Raw genomic sequence first — 19,873 nt, 5'->3', positions numbered from 1 at the left:
TACCGACTCTTGAACATGCAACGCATAATGGTCCATGGGAAAACAATCCGTATTCAGATCTATACCTCATGATTCTATTGATTGCCCTTGAGCTTTGTTGATGGTGATTGCTAATCGACCATTTCCTTTGTTGCCGTCGTCATTTATATATCCCCCTGTGCCCCCCGGCGTCCCCGTTGTAATTGTGTCCCTGTGTCCGGGTCGTCATTTATATTCCCTGTGTCCCCGTCGTCATTTGTGTCCCGGTGTCCCAGTCTGTGATTTCTATTTGAGTGTCCCGGGCGTCATTTATATTCGTCAGGATATTGTAGGGCATCGTAGCATCGATGAGTTTAAGCAATTCTTGTCAACTGATTGTTTCGCCTATAAAGAATATTATCTCGAGGTAAGAACTGATCACCGACCACAACGATTGCCACTTTGTTGATAGTTGCGTATCAGGAGGCATCAATTCGATTGCTGTTTTTAAGCAGAAGCACTAAATTATTATTTTTGTGGAAAAGATGATATATATAAATATATATATATATTTTCTTTTTAGTTTTTTCGTAGTTTTTACCTTTTTTAGTTTTTTTCTTCTTTTGTATTAATGCTAAAGCCAAGGTTCAAACCTGGAGCCTCTCGGACCTAGAACCTGAAACATAACGCTTTACCAACTCAGCTACTTCGGCGTGAATACATTCGTTTTGAGCAGCTTCCTCGGGTGTTGCCATTGTACTGACATAGATCTGAATACGGAATGTTTTCCCATGGACCATTATATGTTTCATGTTCAAGAGTCGGTAAACCTCACAATCTATTTATATGCACAGACAATGGGACAGCAAAGAATGTTGTATATTCACAAGTTTTACGTAGTTAAAAACATATATATATATATATATATATATATATATATATATATATATATATATATATATATATATATATATATATATATATATATATATATATATATATATATATATATATATATATATATATATATATATATATATATATATATATATATCTATATTCACAGGTGGGACATAGGGACACAACTACAATGGCGCGTAACTAATATGGCGCGTAACGACTTACGCGAGCGGGGGGGCTTGGGGGGGGGCGCAAAGTGCCCCCAACAGCTAGGTGTATGGGTGTCTAGGTATATATATATATATATATATATATATATATATATATATATATATATATATATATATATATATATATATATAAATAAGTTGTCTGTCTGTGTCTGTCTGTGGATCAGGTGACGTCATGTTTCTGTTTCGGCTGACGTCATGAAGTTAGTTGTCGTCATTTTTGCTATGACGGTGACGTCATTAAAGATATTTAAGACATATATGTTCACGTAGAAATCTATTAATGTTTAAGTTTAAAATGACTGATGAACTTACAATGGCAAAAGCCGATGAAGATGCTCAAAGAGTCTATGCCAAAAAACTTGCTGCTGATAGAGAAAGTCAGAAAAGAAAGCGTGCCGAGGAATCAAAAGAACAGCAAGGAAACAGGCTTGAGGCTAAAGAACGCAAAACCGCGCAGTTAGATGAAGATCCACCTGGACAGCGAGAGTCAAAACATATCAAAACTGAAAATGATAGCGATGATGATTGGGTTTGGGATTTTGACTCGGATAAGGTCATCAATGCCTACCAGATTTTAGTTAAAAAACAAAGGTTCGGCGATATATATTTCATAGTGAAGCTGAAAAATAAAGAAGAAAAAGAAAACTGAAAAAAGAAAAAATGTAAAAAACTAAAAAATACTAAAAAGAAAAAACACTCAAAGAGAAATTACAGACTGGGACACAAATGACGACCGGGACAGAGGGAATATAAATAACGACCGGGACACTCAAAGAGAAATTACAGACTGGGATACCGGGACACAAATGACGACCGGGACACAGGGAATATAAATGACGACCAGGACACAGGTATTTAAGAATATCGTTCAAAGACAAATTTTTAATTGTAAGAAGACCGTTGAAAGAGAAATTTCTAATTGTAAAATGACTGAAGAACCTACAATGGCAACGGTACCACCATCGAAGTAGATAACCAGTGGGTTGTTCCATATTCCCCATTAGTGCGAAACGTCAACTCCAAGTCAAATTCGTGCATTGTTTGGCATCATTTTAACAACTTGCTCTCCATCAGCTCCTATAGAGTTATGGGAAAAATATAAGTCAAAAATGTCCGAAGATATACTCCATCGAAAACAGTTAGAGACGTCAGATATGACTTTTGATTTTACATCAGAAATTTATAACTACACTTTAGTTATTATAGAAGATTTGTGCGTACGTATGGCAAACAAACCTCTTCAAGATTTGGGAATGCCTTCACCAAACCGTATCGCTGCTGTTTCGACATGTGTAGAATTGGATCGTGAAAAAAGTTACAGTACGAATGATCTATTGTCGTATGTACAAAATAACATTTCCAAGTTAACATCGGAACAAAAAGACATTTATGATACGATAGACTAAATTTCAGGACGTATACAACTACCTGCTGATTTCTGTAATTTAGTGACGTCCAAAAATGAATTGATTGAAAAAGTATTTCCGAATATTCTAAAAAATTATAAAAATAATAAATGGCTAAGTGAAAGAGCGATTCTCGCACCCAAAAATATAGACGTCCACGAAATCAACAATATTGTTTTGACCAAGATTCGAGACCAGGCAGTCCTTTACAAGTCAGTCGACACAGTTTTGGAACCAAATGAAGCGGTTAATTATCCATCTGAATTTTTAAATTCCATAGATCTTTCAGGGTTTCCACCACACGTGCTACAACTAAAAATAGGCGTACCAATAATACTTTTAAGAAATATCAACCCACCAAAGCTTTGCAATGGCACGCGACTTGCCGTAAAAAAAAACAATGGAAAACCTAATAGAGGCCACAATCTTGATAGGGCCTTTTGAGAGTGAGGCTGTTCTTATTCCTCGCATTCCCATGATTCCAACGGATCTGCCTTTTCAATTTAAAAGATTGCAATTCCCAATTCGATTAGCATTTGCAATCACCAGCTCAAGGTCAATCATTAGAAAAATGTGGTATAGATCTTAATACTGATTGTTTTTCCCATGGACAATTGTGCGTTGCATGTTCGGGGGTCGGTAAACCAAAAAATACTAAAAAGAAAAAACACTCAAAGAGAAATTACAGACCGGGACACAAATGACGACCGGGACAGAGGGAATATAAATAACGACCGGGACACTCAAGGAGAAATTACAGACTGGGATACCGGGACACAAATGACGACCGGGACACAGGCAATATAAATGACGACCAGGACAACAATGGCAACACCCGAGGAAGCTGCTCAAAACGAATGTATTCACGCCGAAGTAGCTGAGTTGGTAAAGCGTTATGTTTCAGGTTCTAGTTCCGAGAGGCTCCAGGTTTGAACCTTGGCTTTAGCATTAATACAAAAGAAGAAAAAAAAACTAAAAAAGGTAAAAACTACAAAAAAACTAAAAAGAAAATATATATATATATATTTATATATATCATCTTTTCCACAAAAATAATAATTTAGTGCTTCTGCTTAAAAACAGCAATCGAATTGATGCCTCCTGATACGCAACTATCAACAAAGTGGCAATCGTTGTGGTCGGTGATCAGTTCTTACCTCGAGATAATATTCTTTATAGGCGAAACTGATGACACAAATGACGACGGGGACACAGGGAATATAAATGACGACCCGGACACAGGGACACAACTACAACGGGGACGCCGGGGGGCACAGGGGGATATATAAATGACGACGGCAACAAAGGAAATGGTCGATTAGCAATCACCATCAACAAAGCTCAAGGGCAATCAATAGAATCATGAGGTATAGATCTGAATACGGATTGTTTTCCCATGGACCATTATGCGTTGCATGTTCAAGAGTCGGTAAACCTGACAATCTATTTATATGCACAGACGATGGGACAGCAAAGAATGTTGTATATTCGCAAGTTTTACGTAGTTAAAAACATATATATATATATATATATATATATATATATATATATATATATATATATATATATATATATATATATATATATATATATATATATATATATATATATATATATATATCTATGCCAAAAAACTTGCTGCTGATAGAGAAAGTCAGAAAGAAAGCGTGCCGAGGAATCAAAAGAACAGCAAGGAAACAGGCTTGAGGCTAAAGAACGCAAAACCGCACAGTTAGATGAAGATCCACCTGGACAGCGAGAGTCAAAACATATCAAAACTGAAAATGATAGCGATGATGATTGGGTTTGGGATCTTGACTTGGATAAGGTCATCAATGCCTACCAGATTTTAGTTAAAAAACCAAAGGTTCGGCGATATGTATTTCATAGTGAAGCTGAAAAATAAAGAAGAAAAAGAAAACTGAAAAAAGATAAAATGTAAAAAACTGAAAAATACTAAAAAGAAAAAACACTCAAAGAGAAATTACAGACCGGGACACAAATGACGACCGGGACAGAGGGAATATAAATAACGACCGGGACACTCAAGGAGAAATTACAGACTGGGATACCGGGACACAGGCAATATAAATGACGACCAGGACACAGGTATTTAAGAATATCGTTCAAAGACAAATTTTTAATTGTAAGAAGACCGTTGAAAGAGAAATTTCTAATTGCAAAATGACTGAAGAACCTACAATGGCAACACCCGAGGAAGCTGCTCAAAACGAATGTATTCACGCCGAGGTAGCTGAGTTGGTAAAGCGTTATGTTTCAGGTTCTAGGTCCGAGAGGCTCCAGGTTTGAACCTTGGCTTTAGCATTAATACAAAAGAAGAAAAAAACTAAAAAAGGTAAAAACTACAAAAAAACTAAAAAGAAAATATATATATATATATATATATATATATATATATTTATATATATCATCTTTTCCACAAAAGATGTGGAATTATTGATTTTATATAGCCTATAAAATCAATAAATATATATATATATATATATATATATATATATATATATATATATATATATATAATATATATATATATATATATATATATATTCACAGGTGGGACATAGGGACACAACTACAATGGCGCGTAACTAATATGGCGCGTAACGACTTACGCACGCGGGGGGGGGGGCTTGGAGGGGGGCGCGAAGCGCCCCCACCAACTAGGTGTTGGGGTGGCGCGAAGCGCCACCCCAGCAGCTAGTATATATATATATATATATATATATATATATATATATATATATATATATATATATATATATATATATATATATATATATATATATATATATATATATATATATATATATATATATATATATATATATATATGTATATATATATATATATATATATATATATATATATGGTTTCTTTTTTAGTTTTTCTTTTTTTAGTTTTGCAGCTCTTTTAGTTTTGCAGCTTTATTAGTTTTTTTAGCTTTTTTTTTCTTTTTAGTTTTTTACCTTTTTATGGCACTTGGTATTAACCAAGTGACATATAGCAATCGCAAATTCTGTCGGTCTGTCGGTCAATGTTCATTCTAGCATTGACAGTTGGAAAAATCTTCACGTGCCAAGCATGCTAAAGCTCAACAATTTATGATAAATTTATCAAAAATTTAAATATCTGTTTTAAGGTTTTCGAATTACTTTAATCTATTGTCAAAATATTTTGAAATATTTATGCAATTCCCATTTTTTACATTTTTAGTTTCAGTTTTCTTTTTCTTCTTTATTTTTCAGACGTAAATAGATATCGCCGAACCTTTGTTTTTTTAACTAAAATCTGGTAGGCTTTGATGACCTTATCTAAGTCAAAATCCCAAACCCAATCATCATCACTATCATTTTCAGTTTTGACTCTCGTTGTCCAGGTTGGTCTTCATCTAACTGCGCGGTTTCGCGTTCTTTAGCCACAAGCCTTTTGGCATTAACTCTTCGAGCAGCTTCCTCGGCTGTTTCTTCTGCCATTGTAGGATTTGGTAACATTCTATCTTTTTCAATGTTTTTCAATTTGTTAATGTTCATTCTATAACATTATCCAGGTTGGTCTTCATCTAACTGCGTGGTTTTGCTTTCTTTAGCCGCAAGTCTTTTGTCATTAACCCTTTGAGCAGCTTCCTCGGCTGTTTCTTCTGCCATTGTAGGATTTATACTAAAATTTCTCTTTGAATTAACTATTTGAGCAGCTTCCTCGGCTGTTTCTTCTGTCATTTTAAGATCTATTTCTAAAAATTCCTCTTTACGTGCCAAGCTTGCTAAAGCTCAAAAATTTATAATAAACCTCAAAATTTTAAGTATTTGTTTTAAGGTTTTCGAATTACTTTAATCTATTGTCAAAATATTTCGAAATATTTATGCAATTCCCAGTTTTTACATTTTAGTTTGTTTTCTTTTTCTTCTTTATTTTTCATAATCTGGCGTAACGGACATAAGGAAAAATTCTGGTTGGATTGATTTTTTATTCATGAGCTTTTAAGACAGCAAAATCGACATTTTTTAAGGATTAATTAAAAAAAAGTATTTCAAAAAGGAGATTTTTGAAGAAAAGTAAAGAGCCACAGTCATAAGAACTATGAACTCTTCAGCCATAAGAACTAAAGAGGAACAGAAACAAAGTGATTCAATGATTCAAGCTTAACACGAACAAAAATTATTATCAATGATTAAATGAAACTCAAAACGACCAGAAATTAAAATAAAAAGAGTAAATTAAGCCTATAGCGAAAAAATTTAAAACGAACAACCAAGTCAACTAAAAAAAAAAAGCGAACGGATGATCCGGGCGGTAATCCTTAGTGCACTTGAATTATATGAAATTGAGCCTTCTAAGGACGGTCAGAGCATATAAGGAGGGGGGGGAGGGAAAGGATATTTCTAAAAAAAAAAAATTTTATACTGAAAATACTTTTTATGCTGGTAGTTCTGCTTTTTTCTCGATTTTTTTATGATGATACAAAAAAGGTATATCTCAAAATCAATGGGAAGGGGAGGGGGATGTTTTTCGACTTTTAAAGGAAAATATGAAAAAAGTATTTTTCACAATCTCAGAGAGGCAACTGGTATGCCACTCCTATTTTACCAATAGGAGTGGTAAAAAATGGGGCTGATTTTCATCGATAGAGTGCCTTTTATTTTTGATTTGATTACTCATCTTAATTTTTGTTGGTTTGAGTGTTTACTTTATTATTTCATAGTAGGCTCTGATGGTTTCAAATTTGAATCGTTATATGATTTTATTTATGCTCGTCCTAGGTTTGGATCTTACTGTTTACTTTTCGAAGAAAAACTTTATTTTTGAAAAACGTTATAATAATTCCTGTTCATTTTTAATGTACATGGGTTTTATTATCGGTCAATTTAGGAATTTTTGTGCTGTCCTTCAGTTTTTCTGCTTAAAAGCAAAATTTAGAATCATAATTTACAGGGACTGTTATTCACGTGTACTGTAAATCTGTCTATCTTTTGGTCTTCGACAGGGCCGAATCCGAAGCTATGCTGTTCCCCCTTCCTGTAGATATGCTCAAATGTGTAGGTATGTCAATTCACCATACCGTTAAAAAGGATTCTTATGTTACATAATTTGTAATAACTGTTTGTTTGTTCAAGTGAAGTTCAATTGTTGAATGTCTTTTCCTAAAATTTAGTTGAGTTGTCTACACGGTCCGACGTTTTAAAGCAGATTAGCGTAAATATAATTGAATATTTCGGGCTAACAGTCGCGAAATGGGGAGATGATACATTCTGGCCAGAAAAAGGCGGATGCTCTTGCAAAATCTTTTGAAGAGGTCTCTCAGCTTGATAGCATTCGACCCCCTCCCCCCTTTCCACAACGAATAGACGTGAAAAGCACTGGTGTGAGTACAACCAGTAGCAAGGTTTTTCGAATGCTCCCTCAACTGGGTGTCACCAAATCTTCAGTGCCTGATATGATATCCAATATCATCCTCAAAAGCTGTGCCCCTGAAGTCGATGGTCCTCCCGCCTCTCTGTTTCAAATTTCCTTTGCAGCAAAAAAAATCCGAAAGCCTGGAAAGTTGCTAATTCAATCCATGTCCCTAAGGAGGATGGTGACCCTAATAATGTAGGTTATTATCGGCCAATCAGTCTCCTGCCCTCTATAGGAAAAGTTTATGAGAGTATCATTAACAAGACCCTTTGTTAGTACCTTGAGCCAAACCTTGTTGGCTGATACACAATATGGTTTTCGTAGAAAACAGTCTACGTTAGACTGTCTAATTGCGCAGTACCAAGAGGGGGTCGAGTTCATTTCTTAGTGACATGAAATTCGCCTTCTCTGCTTTAACATTGCAAAAGCCTTTGATAGTGTATGGCACGGGGGCATTCTATGCAGATTAAAAGGCTATGGAGTTGATGGTCGTCTATTTTAGGTGTTTGCTGGTTTCCTTCGCCAGCGATTAACAAGGACCGTCCTTGACAACTTTATTTCAAAAGAATGCCCGGTTTTAGCTGGAGTATCCCAACGAAGTATCCTTAGACCGACTCTTTTCCTGGTGTTCATAAGTAATCACGGGGATAGCCTAGTGAAAAAAATCACACCACTTTGCTGATGACCATCGAAAGATCTCCATCGTGAAAGACGAAGATCCGAGAAATCCCCGTAAGGAGGCCGACCAAAAAAAATTTAGGACTTCGAAGGCACAGAGTGTGAAGGATTATCCCACTTTCATTTTCAAAGGAGAAGCAATAGCAATAGTTGATACACTACGCCTTCTTGGAGTTCATTTCTCGTTGGACCTCCTGTGGTCTGAACACCTCAGCAAATTGTGATTCTCCTGCTTCCGGAAACTTGAAATCACCCTAAGATACAAAAACCTCCCCTCTGACGAGTCCATTTTGACACTATTCACGTCATATTAGATCAGACATGAAACATGCATGTTTTCTCTTTGCTGGAGCCCCAATTAGCCACATTACTCCTTTTCAACGTGTCCAAGACCGAGCAGTTCGCGCAGCAATTTAAAGCAACTGTGATTCTGAAGCTCTGCAGTCAATCCAGGATCGATTTGACGAGGCTTCAATGCCGGCGGTCCACAAATACATGCATTACTCTCCATCTCAGGAGGTATCAAAACTCGTTCCAGATAAAATAGACTTTGCAATCAACTCAACATGACTACCTTGTGTAGGGCACACCCCGCCAAGAATACTTGAAGACAAGTTTCGCTCGATAATCTATCGACGGCCTCCCAGTAGGGGTAATCCCGGCAAATCCTTCTCTTGAGGTGTTCATTAAAAGGTATAATAGACACCCTAAAAGTAAATAGCGTGGTAATTACCAGTGCTAGCGGTATTTCATCACTTATGATGGAGCCGTGAAGCCTGTATAAGAAAAAGCCCTGTGAAAATTTACTGTTCACGTGAGGGTCCTGTTGGTCCATAGTCACATACCCATAGGAATAAATTAATGTTTTGCCTTTTTTACGTTTTCATTAGTACAACAATTTTTATCCAATAGCTTTTACCTTCTTTGAGGTCTCCGTCAGCATGACCTGTAAACCTAAGCTAATCTGAGAATACAAAACTTATTTGTCCAGTTCCCGCTGTAATATAACAACCGATCTTTGAGGTATTTTTTTTTTCCTTGATGTTTACCAGGCCCTTTCCACATGTCATGAAAGTTACAAACCTATCTAGGACGAAAACAATTTTGGGACCATTTTTGGCGACCACAAATCGTAGAGCTTAAATTAGTTTTCAATTTGCTTCCTGCATAGGGACCCATTTGGCCAAGTGATCTATGCATGTTATTCTAAAGCTGATAGGAGAGGAAACTTAAGGTTCTGGTTTTATACGTTCCAAATCTTCTAGTCTTATGATCTTAAGTGATAATAACCTTCAAAGTCAAGTACCTGGGCTAAACAAAAGATATCGAATCCTAGTTGATGGAAAAAAAGTTTTAGACCATTTTCTCACGAAACTGGCCGAAGAAAAATCACGCACAACTTCATCTGGGAAGCTGCCTGTATGCCCACAAGAATATCTCCTAGTTTTGATATCTCTTCTTTGAGTAGTGTGGGACGAAAGAAGATCGTTCATGATTATGTAAACAGCAGGCGAATTAGTGCTGCGACGAGTTAGTAGTAATAGTAGAAGTATTTTTTGCATATACAAAGCCACGAATTATTTGTGAAAGCTGATTATTTAAGGGGATTGTCTCACTTTCAGCTTAGTGACAGCAAGACAGTAAGAGCTATAACCTAGAACACTCACGTCTGGAATATTTTCCAGGACGGTGGAGGGTCCCGTTAAGAAAAAAGGATTTTGAGACAATTGTTATACATTTTTTTTCGAAGACTAGACAGTTTTGTACTTGTGTGTATTCTCAGTCTTCTGGTAGAGGAGGGCAGCATAAACTTTCTCCCATTGAGAACCGTTGGTTATCACCAAAAAGGTAGGTATTAATGACCTATGAGGGAGGCGAGGACTCATAAGAAATATAATAGGCTTTCTAGGACTCAAACAGGTTCTATATCTATGTAATAGCCTAGAAACTGCAAAATAAGGATGAAATACAATGATTAAAACGAAAAGTTTCCCGGCGAAGTTTTGATAATTATTTTAAATGATCTGAAAAAAAAATCCTAATTTGGGCATGAGTTTACGATTTTTATCTGTATATAGCTAACGCAGGAAAGAGGGGGCAGTGCCCGACACCAGAAAATACATTAGCCGCTTTAAGATATTAACAAGCGAGTTTACTCTTGTTTTTTGGTAGAGCAAGCCTTCCTAGTTCAGTTTTCTCTACCCTCCCCTATCAGCACAAAAATATACAAATGCACTTGTGGAGTTTGGTTACAAAGAGTGTGACTAAAGAATATATTAGCAAACAACTATTAGTTTCTAAATTCGTCAAATACCAATTCTAAAATAAAATATGATTATTCCTAAAATCAAAATTGTTTTAGATAAATTTGAGTTATAAACTTCTATTTTGACAGACCTTTCTTGAAAAAAACAAACAAACAAAACCCCACAAATTTAAGAATTAAATTAAGCGTGCTGACACACAATACAAAGGAAAAAAGGGAATAGATGTCCTCTTCATTTGTGTGTTGAAAAGACAGTGTTTAATACGACAGTAAAATTTAACATAGTACAGATCAAACTCTATTCACTATTTATTACCACAGACAAAATGTAAGTAATACATATACTTTTTGTCTGTGTTTATCACTCTGCCCGTACTCGGTGCATCGTTGCCCCCTAAAGATCCCTAATTCTTAGAGATAGAGCATGCTTAGAGAACGGCTAAAATGAGGAAAGAATTACTGCGGAAACAGACAAAAGTTCTAGAACTTATTTATTTTAAATAAGCTGAAGAGTCAGATACGAATCATTTATTTCTTCAATTAATCACTGTAAAAACAATCACATAACTCACTTTAAAATATCATCAAATCCAGATGAGATCTCACAAAAAAAATGCGTCAAGTAAGGTATTAAAGAAAACCCTAACCATCGATTAGTTACTGTACAGACATTTGGCCTACTATGCGATAATACTGTTACGCAAGGTCAAGGGGGCAGAGAGTACGTTACATCAAACGATAAAACAGTCTCAATAAAGGCAGCAGAATATATTTCTTTTGTTTAGTGGTATTGAACATTAATGTTCGTTATTAAATTGAAAGCATTGCTTACTGGATAAAATTGGCAGACAAAAAAAAAAAAAAAAAAAACTTTGTCAAAGTATTTTACAGTAGCGACAACTAACCTAAGTCCAACTTGCCCACAGGTTAGGTCACAGTAAACAAAAATCTGGGTATACTTGCGGGTATAATCAGGCCCAAAAAATTTGCAATCCTCGCAAGGATTTTTCAATATTTGTGTTTGTTCTGCCCATTTCTGGGTAATTTTTCAGCTTCAAAAGTAAATTATTTAAGAGAGAACAGCGTAACTGTTTAAAAACTAATTTTGCAGTGTCCGGACTACAGAGTACATATGATTTAGAACAAAAGCTGAAAATACCACAAAATATTTTGTTAGATTTGTACACCACTTATTTTTTTTTTTTTTTTTCATCCTTTAAAAGGTAAGAATGGACCGTATGATGATTCATGTCCCCCAATAACAATGGTTGTTACTAAATTAAGATTCTTCCAGGAAATTAGATTAGGACAAGATCAACTAGTTTTAAGATGGGTAGGTTGGGTTACTTCTCTAAAAATCAAAGAAATCTTTTTATCTTATCTTAATGTGAAATAAGAGTAGGTTCAGAGTTTAACAATAAATATCCCATCAGACTAAAAGCCCCCAAAGTAAAAAATGGTAAATAAATACAAAAATAAAATATACACCTAAAGTAAATAAATAAAAACTTTTTTATATTGGCCATGCATTCCCTCAAGAACCCAATGCCTACTGCGACCTTTCTTCCAAACGCCAATCGAACGGACTGAACCAATATATATTTCTCTACGTTGTCCGCGAAACCTGTTCCTAGTGTACCTTACAGTCGCAACTGCATGCTATGAACAATCTTACAATTTGTTGTCAAGGTGGAGTCACTTCAAAGAGACAAGGTTTTTATTGGTCAGTTCCATCATTCTAGGTTCCTATTCACTAATTTAATTACGACCAAAATGAAAACAGGCAGTTTTATCGAAAATATGTGGCGGGTAATCTGGACAATATGCTACTAACTGCGGTGATGAAGCATGGAACAAAGCCCTTTCTTATATAATTGAATTTGGAGGGACCACTCACGACAACTAACGGAAAACAGATACCTGTGGACAAGAGGTCTTAGGGTTTAGTCAGACGAATATTATACGAAAGTCCAATTACCTACAGTAAAGCTATTCCTCAGACTACCGGATTATGAACGTAGTCAGACTTATCTTAAGAAAATAATCTATATAAATAAGAAAAATCCGTTACAGAAAAAGTAGAATAGAAAATAGCAAGAATGCTATATTTTTGTCTTTTGGTTCCACCAGAAACTTCAAACACTACATTTAGTGAATGATGTTATCCGCGAAAAAGCGATCCTCCCTATTGGCATAGCCACAGGGATTTTGAGAGTAAGATCATTTTGGAAAAATAGAAATGTAAAGTCATTTCATCACTCTAATTTAGAATTCCTTATGAATATTTACGCCATTGATTTTTTGAAAGTCAACATCTAACTTCAGCACCCCTTCCCCTTCTCCAGTACTAAACTGAACTTATGCTTATGAACCTTACTTATTAGTCAGTCCTGGGTGTAACTATGATCTCGCAAGTTTGAAAAAGCATCTTCTGTTGCCCACTACTGCCCCCTCCCTTCTCATTCTTTTTCTTTGTTCTTTCTTTAAAACATTTATTAAAGCGTACTGTTATTATTAATGCACTTCTGCTTTTGAAAAAAAATATATTCTCTTCTTCGAACAAATTTTAAATGAAATAACGCCCTCTCAAAGCGGACTCAAACAAAATCATAAAAGAACGTATTGAAACAGCTGCTGAAATAAAGATAATACTTCTTTTTATTACGTTCAAACAGATTTTGCACTCCTAAATTAAAAAAATGACAATACGACAAAAAGAAAATAAAACTTTATTGGTCATATTTTTTGTTTGTCCTCTCAACTGATTGAAATTATGAGACTACCTTTAAACACAACTCCTTATTATTGAAATGATTTAACCCTGTTGACCATATGTACCATGAAAGTGCGTTAAAAGTATCTTGTGTGTGTTTCCTCTGTTTTTATTTAAATGATGAGTGTTTGCAAGTGTTTTGGACTCAGACAACTTAATGCCATGATAGAAGGCGGGGATACTATTCCATGGTGGAGGGGTGCAAAGGGAAACCATAATCTTGGGACAAGTATCCCTTGTTTTTTCCTTTCGGGTAATGGGGAATTTACGAGAAGTACACAATAATAACGCGAAACTGAATTGACTTGCAATTAGAGAAGGAGCAGACATAAGAGATTCAAACGCCTCCCCACAACCTAGTTCGGACTTTAAATTTATTCTTTGAGGTTCGATTTGCTTGGTACACAAATTTTACAAGTTTGTGAGAATTCACCATCCTGGTGTGAGACAAATTAGCACAGCGATTTTCCACATTAGCACAAAATAGATTCTAAAAATGGTTCATAAAACGAATTTATCAGCTGAATCACCCAGGTATGCCATTTCCCCCAGCACCATGATGTAGAAAAGGAGGAGGGATTAAACCTTGGCATGAAATCACCTCCTATCTCACTAAAACAACTCTTCTGAGGGTCTCTTTTCATCTATTGAAGAACAGAGAGAACAATGTTCTCCCTGTTCTTCTTCAGAACATTGTCCCAAATCACTTAATTACAAATCAAGGGAAAGTGTGATTAAATTACAAAAATTTCAAACCACATTAAGTACTTTTACACAAGTCAGAACATAAGCAAACATAATAAAAAAAAGTTAGTCATAACAACCTAAGATCTTAAATAAGAATTTTTGTTATCAGAAGTCATTTAAAGTATTATTTAAACATACATTCAAGTGAATGAATCTTATAGTTTAATTACGATTCGTTCGGAAGTCAAAATTCATTCAAGTCCTTTTTTTTAGGCTTTAGCATCCACGCAGCTGATAGATCTCATAATTGTGAAGTTTCACAAGGAAAATTCATAGACTTAATTACTAATGAGAGAAAATAATACTACTACTAATAATAAAGTGCTAAATAGGTTCTCTTTAAACCATGACAAACTTCATACAAAATTGCACTTTAGCAAAATCTCAACGCACGAAATCAGAAGTAAAAAAAAAAAAAAAAAAACACACAATTCCTGGTCTCATTTTCATCAAACTATTAGCACATTAAAATCGAATCTCATTTTTGCACTTTTTGTATTCTTCGTTTTAAAGACCTAATCAATTTGACTTCTAAACGGCTCATATAGAAGATGCAACATCTATAATCTTGGAGCATCAACAATGGGAAGTAACTGTTTAGGTTCTCTTAACAGTAAAAATACTTGTTTATGTCTAAAACCGAGCTCCAATTATTAGCTGATAGCTTTTCTTTTTTATAAATAGAATTGGTTCAGACATGGATGTTCCCTCTAAAACAAGTGATTTTGCGACAAGCCTGCAGCTGTAACTTGCACTGAAAAGGACAAGATACTTGTATTATGTATTCACTAGCCTGAAATATGTTCATTCATTGAGCCGGAATTACTATATTAGTTGGACTTTTTCTTAGAGAAAGACCTAAACTTGCTTAAAAATAGAAAAATTGTCCTTTCTTTCAGCGACTTACAACCAATTTTCGATGTATTTTTTATCTATAAAACCCCCAGGGTTCCGAATTTTAAAATTTGATTTGGTAGATGGATAGAACTGAACCATAGCTACAGATTATTGGGAAAAATTTCGTATTTCGTTGATTTATTAAAACCGTAGAGGAGCAGAAAAACAACATACCGAAACTTGCAAGGTAAAGGTAAAGAAAAGATAATGGGAAAGGTAACGATCCCTACTGACGGTTCTAATCTCCCTTTCATGGCCCTTCAGCCAGGAGGTGCAATAGGGGGGGAGGGGGCGCAGCCGTCTTGTGATTTCACACTCACCCTTCTGCTTACCTTCCCTAGCTTTCTCCAGATACCCATTTAGAGCTGGGTCGACTTTGGCTGGGCTTACAGAGTCACTCTACTGACTCTTGTTCAAACCAAATAACCAGTGACAAAGGGACTCAAACCTCTGTCTTCACGGACATAGGGCCTCAAGTCTAGCACAATGAAAATTGCAATAAAAATAATAAAAAAAGTCATCTTTTTAGACAAAACATTTTCAGTCCAAAGTTTTCTCATGATGCTGTGATAAATTTTGGATACAACCGACCGATGCAGGCGACAGGAGTAGAAACAATTGACATTGATTTATTGAAATTACTTGAAAACTTCAATTTAAACATGAATTAAAATTTGAACTTATACATTCATATAGTTTTTCCAGCAAAAAACAACAAAGTATTTAAAAAATAGTATTTCTTAAGCAACCAAGTATTTTGAGGACACAAACTATCGACAAGGTATTTAGAGGTTTTCTGAATTGTCTTGTTCCCAATTTCCATTAAAAACCACAGGTAATTTAAAACATGTTTAATAAAAGGAAAGACTCAGCTAATAACCTTTTTATCATGTTATATTTTATACCTTAACAAATTACTCATATAGCATAAACGTATCAAAAACCCAAGGGATTTAATTTTGGAGCTGCATTCTATGATCATAGCTTAGTCTGAAATGACAACTTTAAAAGTTCTTGTAAGTGACTATGATGCTTTTATTATACGATTAATACTTTTATTATATTAATTTATTAAATACGTTATTGAATTAAATAGTTTATTTTACATATTTTTTCTAATAAAATATTATATTACTTTATATTTATTTAAATTACTTCACTTTCATTACTTTATTATTACTTTACTTTATTGTTACTTTATACTTGTAAAATAAATTATTTTATATCAACTACTTTATCATTTAATTAATAAGGAAAATATTTAATATATCACTTTGTTGTATTAATTTATTTAATATTGTTTGGACTATAATACAAAGCTTCATTCTCTTAAGAACTAAAGTTAGATTTACACGAATCAAGCATTTGAAAAACATACGACCCTATCTTGGCTGAAAAACCTCTTCACCTATGAAAGTGGTCCTTTTGAAAAAGGACCACTTTCATAAGTGGGATGGTTTTCAATCATGGCATATGTCTTACCTAAACCTGAGATGTTTTCCCCTTTTGCACCCTTGAATCTACTCTTATTGCGAATCACGATCTATTTTGGTTGTTTTGGTGATTTTTACTGAGCAGAATGAATTTCAATTTTCAAAGTATTTGCTACTTTAATAATGAAGCTAGTAATTGGCAAAAAACTCCAGAAAAGTTTACGTTTGATTACAATTGGCGTACAAAACAATAGAAATTGCATCTCCACTTAATAGAGATTAAAGATATAAGACAAAGAAATATAACAATAAAGAGTCTCACCAGAAGAAAATGAAGATAAAAATGCACAAAATCTATAAAACGTGCTAAGTCCAGAGTTTCACTTATGTTTATTTTTTTATCACATTGAGGAAAATTCACAGACTACAACGTAATATTAAGCTCCTACAGAACTAAACTGTGGAAATTTCTTTTATTATTGCTAAGTATTTCTATCTTCTAGCATTTGAGCAACACAATTGGTTTATTTAATTGAAGTCTCCAACTAGGAATGGTCTGTATCACTTTCTATGTCTATCTTTTCCACTTTGCCTAGAAGTACTGGGTTGATTCCCTCCAGATATATGACCCAGTGATGGTGGCATCATTTCCATTAATATTTGTCGTTGTAATTCAGCAAGCGCTGCAGGATTCATACCTGGCATTTGTGGTTGATGACTACTTTTGGCACCTTGAACTTGATGGGCGGCACTGGCAGCTAATGCAAGTTGGTAGGGGTATAGTAGCGGATTGAAAGGATTGAGCAATGGGTTAGCGGCTGCCTGAGCTTGTAACTGCTGGGGAGAGCCTGGAAAAAGTACTAAATCATGGAACAGCAAGTATGAAATACATAGTGCACATAATATTTATATTTTAAGCTTAATATGTTGTCGTGTTTAGCATAAAAAGCGTAGTGTGATGATACAAATTCAGAAAAAAAACTTAATATAGGAAAAACGCAATATAAATTTAAATCTATTTTCTAAAGACACCTTAATCTAATATTTTTAAACCTTGGAATAAAAACTTGAATAAAAGAAACTTTTAGACTAATCTCTGGTCCCGCTTTCTGAAAGTTAAGAATACATTGATACAATCTAACAGATTGACAGAAAAAAAACATCAATCTTGTATTAGGCGCAAGGTATCATAGCCCATTTACTCGAACTTTCCAATAAATAAAATGATTCAGCAAAGTAGGAGGACTCTAACCAAGACTACATCTATAGGAGGGGAAGGGGTACCGGAATCCCCGGTAACCAAGTTTCTGTTCGAATCATAAAAACGTAACAAAATGCGTTAAAATTTTTTTGATGCGTTTTTTAAGGTTTTTCGTACCCCCCCCCCCCCCCGAAAAAATAGCCCCTTCTCCACAACAAACCCTAGATGCACCCTTGGCTCTGACCTCATGCGAAGCGCATTAACTAATAACTAAACTATCAACAGCTTATCAGATCTCATGACGGCCGGAGACCAGCATAGTTCAAACTGTCTCGAAAAAATGACAATATGCATGTCAAACGTTGTCACTCCTTGCGAGAGGATACTTTACATGAGTACTAAATTTCTAAAAATATGTTTGTTTATTTTAGAAAGACAGTATGGTCTACGGAGCCATTAATAATTTTGGTATTGTAAATCTTCCATCAACCATCTTCCTGAAATGGATTCTTATTTAGAAATAACGTAAAAAATACTATTAAAACAAGGCACATATCTTAATTACAGCCATAAACGATTTTTTGAAAATAAAAGACAAGATTTAGCTTTTTTGCTTAGCATAGCAAAAAAGGTGCATGTAACAGGTAGGAGAAACTTTGAGCCCGTCCTAACTACAAATCATTCAAGTTTTTACTATCCTCGCTTTAGTTTTCCACATTTGTCATGCAATTTGCCTTTAGTTTTTTTGGTTTTTTCACAATCGCCCTGGTGCGATGCTCATTATAACTTTCTGAATATATACTGCCATCAACATCATAAGAAACATATTTATTTTTTTTTTTCGTAAACAAAGTAGGAGAAAAATTTGCGGCTCTATAGTGCCCATATAAACTTTATCTTACCTAGTCCCATACCGGCTCTGAGTATCATCTGCTGTGCTGCTTGGAGGGCCGCCATAGTCTGATGGTTGAACATTTTCGTAGGATCTACTAGCTTGCTAAAGTCATTGGGACTCCCTAAGTGATGATCCATCATGCTTCGACTTCTTTCTCGAGACTCTCGCTCCCTGTAGTACACAGTGATAATAAATATATGCAATGTTGAGGCTAATTACATACAGCTAAAGGTATTAAGTAACATAATAAAAAAAGCGATCCAGGTATGGTTTTATATATTGATTAAAATCGATAATTTTTTCAGTCTCAGATTCCCTTAATTCATTGCGGCTATCGATTCTATTAACTGTTACTAATGGAAGCACTGGAAACAGTTCTAGGAAACACATGCAAACATTAAAACAGTAAAATTGGAATTTATTCAAAGATTCTGATTATAAAATTTACGATTAGAACTAAGACCAGCTGCGGTAAAAACAAAGATGACTAGAAATTTTTTTGTTTTAAACAAGGATTCATATCCTTGTTCTATCCATACAAATTGGATCCATACAAATCCATACAAATTGGACATACTGGATAGACTTAGCTTATCCGTAATGGCCTGTTTCATTAATTGTCCAAAATATTTAGAGATTTTTCCAAAATATACCATCTACCCTTTTTTGCTTGCAAAAATTTTGGAAAATGAACGTTTTGGCATGGCATAAGCCTTTTTGTCAGGATTCAAAAGCCATAAAAACCATTTTAAAACAAACATACTGCTTAAAAATTGATTCTTCGAGAATGGCTACATGGCCACGAGAATAGATTTTGGTCACGTTAGATACCTGACTAAGACTATTGCTTAAAATACCATCATAATTTGTTGACAATAGGAGATATTTAATAAAAGCGAGTAGAAAACAAAAATATTATTACATTCGAAGAGAAAAACGGTATAAACACCATGAAAGGACTGTCCACAAAACATGCATGCATGCACCAAAAATCAATGGACATATCTTATAGATCTTTAAAATAGGGGGCACGTGAAGTGAGGGGGAACGTACTCTCTGGATTGAAAAAATACA

At 34.8% G+C, this 19,873-nt stretch overlaps 1 protein-coding gene across 2 annotated transcripts in view; it reads right to left on the bottom strand.

Annotated features, from left to right (window-relative positions):
* Positions 1-17,076: 17,076 nt before the first annotated feature.
* The window catches only part of LOC136030324 (transcription factor dcp-66-like), an 84,516-nt gene continuing 81,719 nt past the window's right edge, over positions 17,077-19,873 (bottom strand). For both annotated transcript variants that reach the window (XM_065709227.1, XM_065709225.1), the window contains 2 exons: positions 18,807-18,970; positions 17,077-17,551 (listed from right to left, as the gene is read on the bottom strand). In XM_065709227.1, coding sequence (XP_065565299.1) covers positions 17,265-17,551; positions 18,807-18,970 — 451 coding nt within the window. In that variant the 3' untranslated portion in view covers positions 17,077-17,264. The remainder of the gene's footprint in view (positions 17,552-18,806; positions 18,971-19,873) is intronic.

Source organism: Artemia franciscana, chromosome 8, assembly GCF_032884065.1.
Source record: "Artemia franciscana chromosome 8, ASM3288406v1, whole genome shotgun sequence".
Classification (NCBI taxonomy): Eukaryota; Metazoa; Arthropoda; class Branchiopoda; order Anostraca; family Artemiidae; genus Artemia; species Artemia franciscana.
Note: the sequence above shows the minus strand (reverse complement) of the source record. Positions and strands in the feature narration are given on the sequence as shown.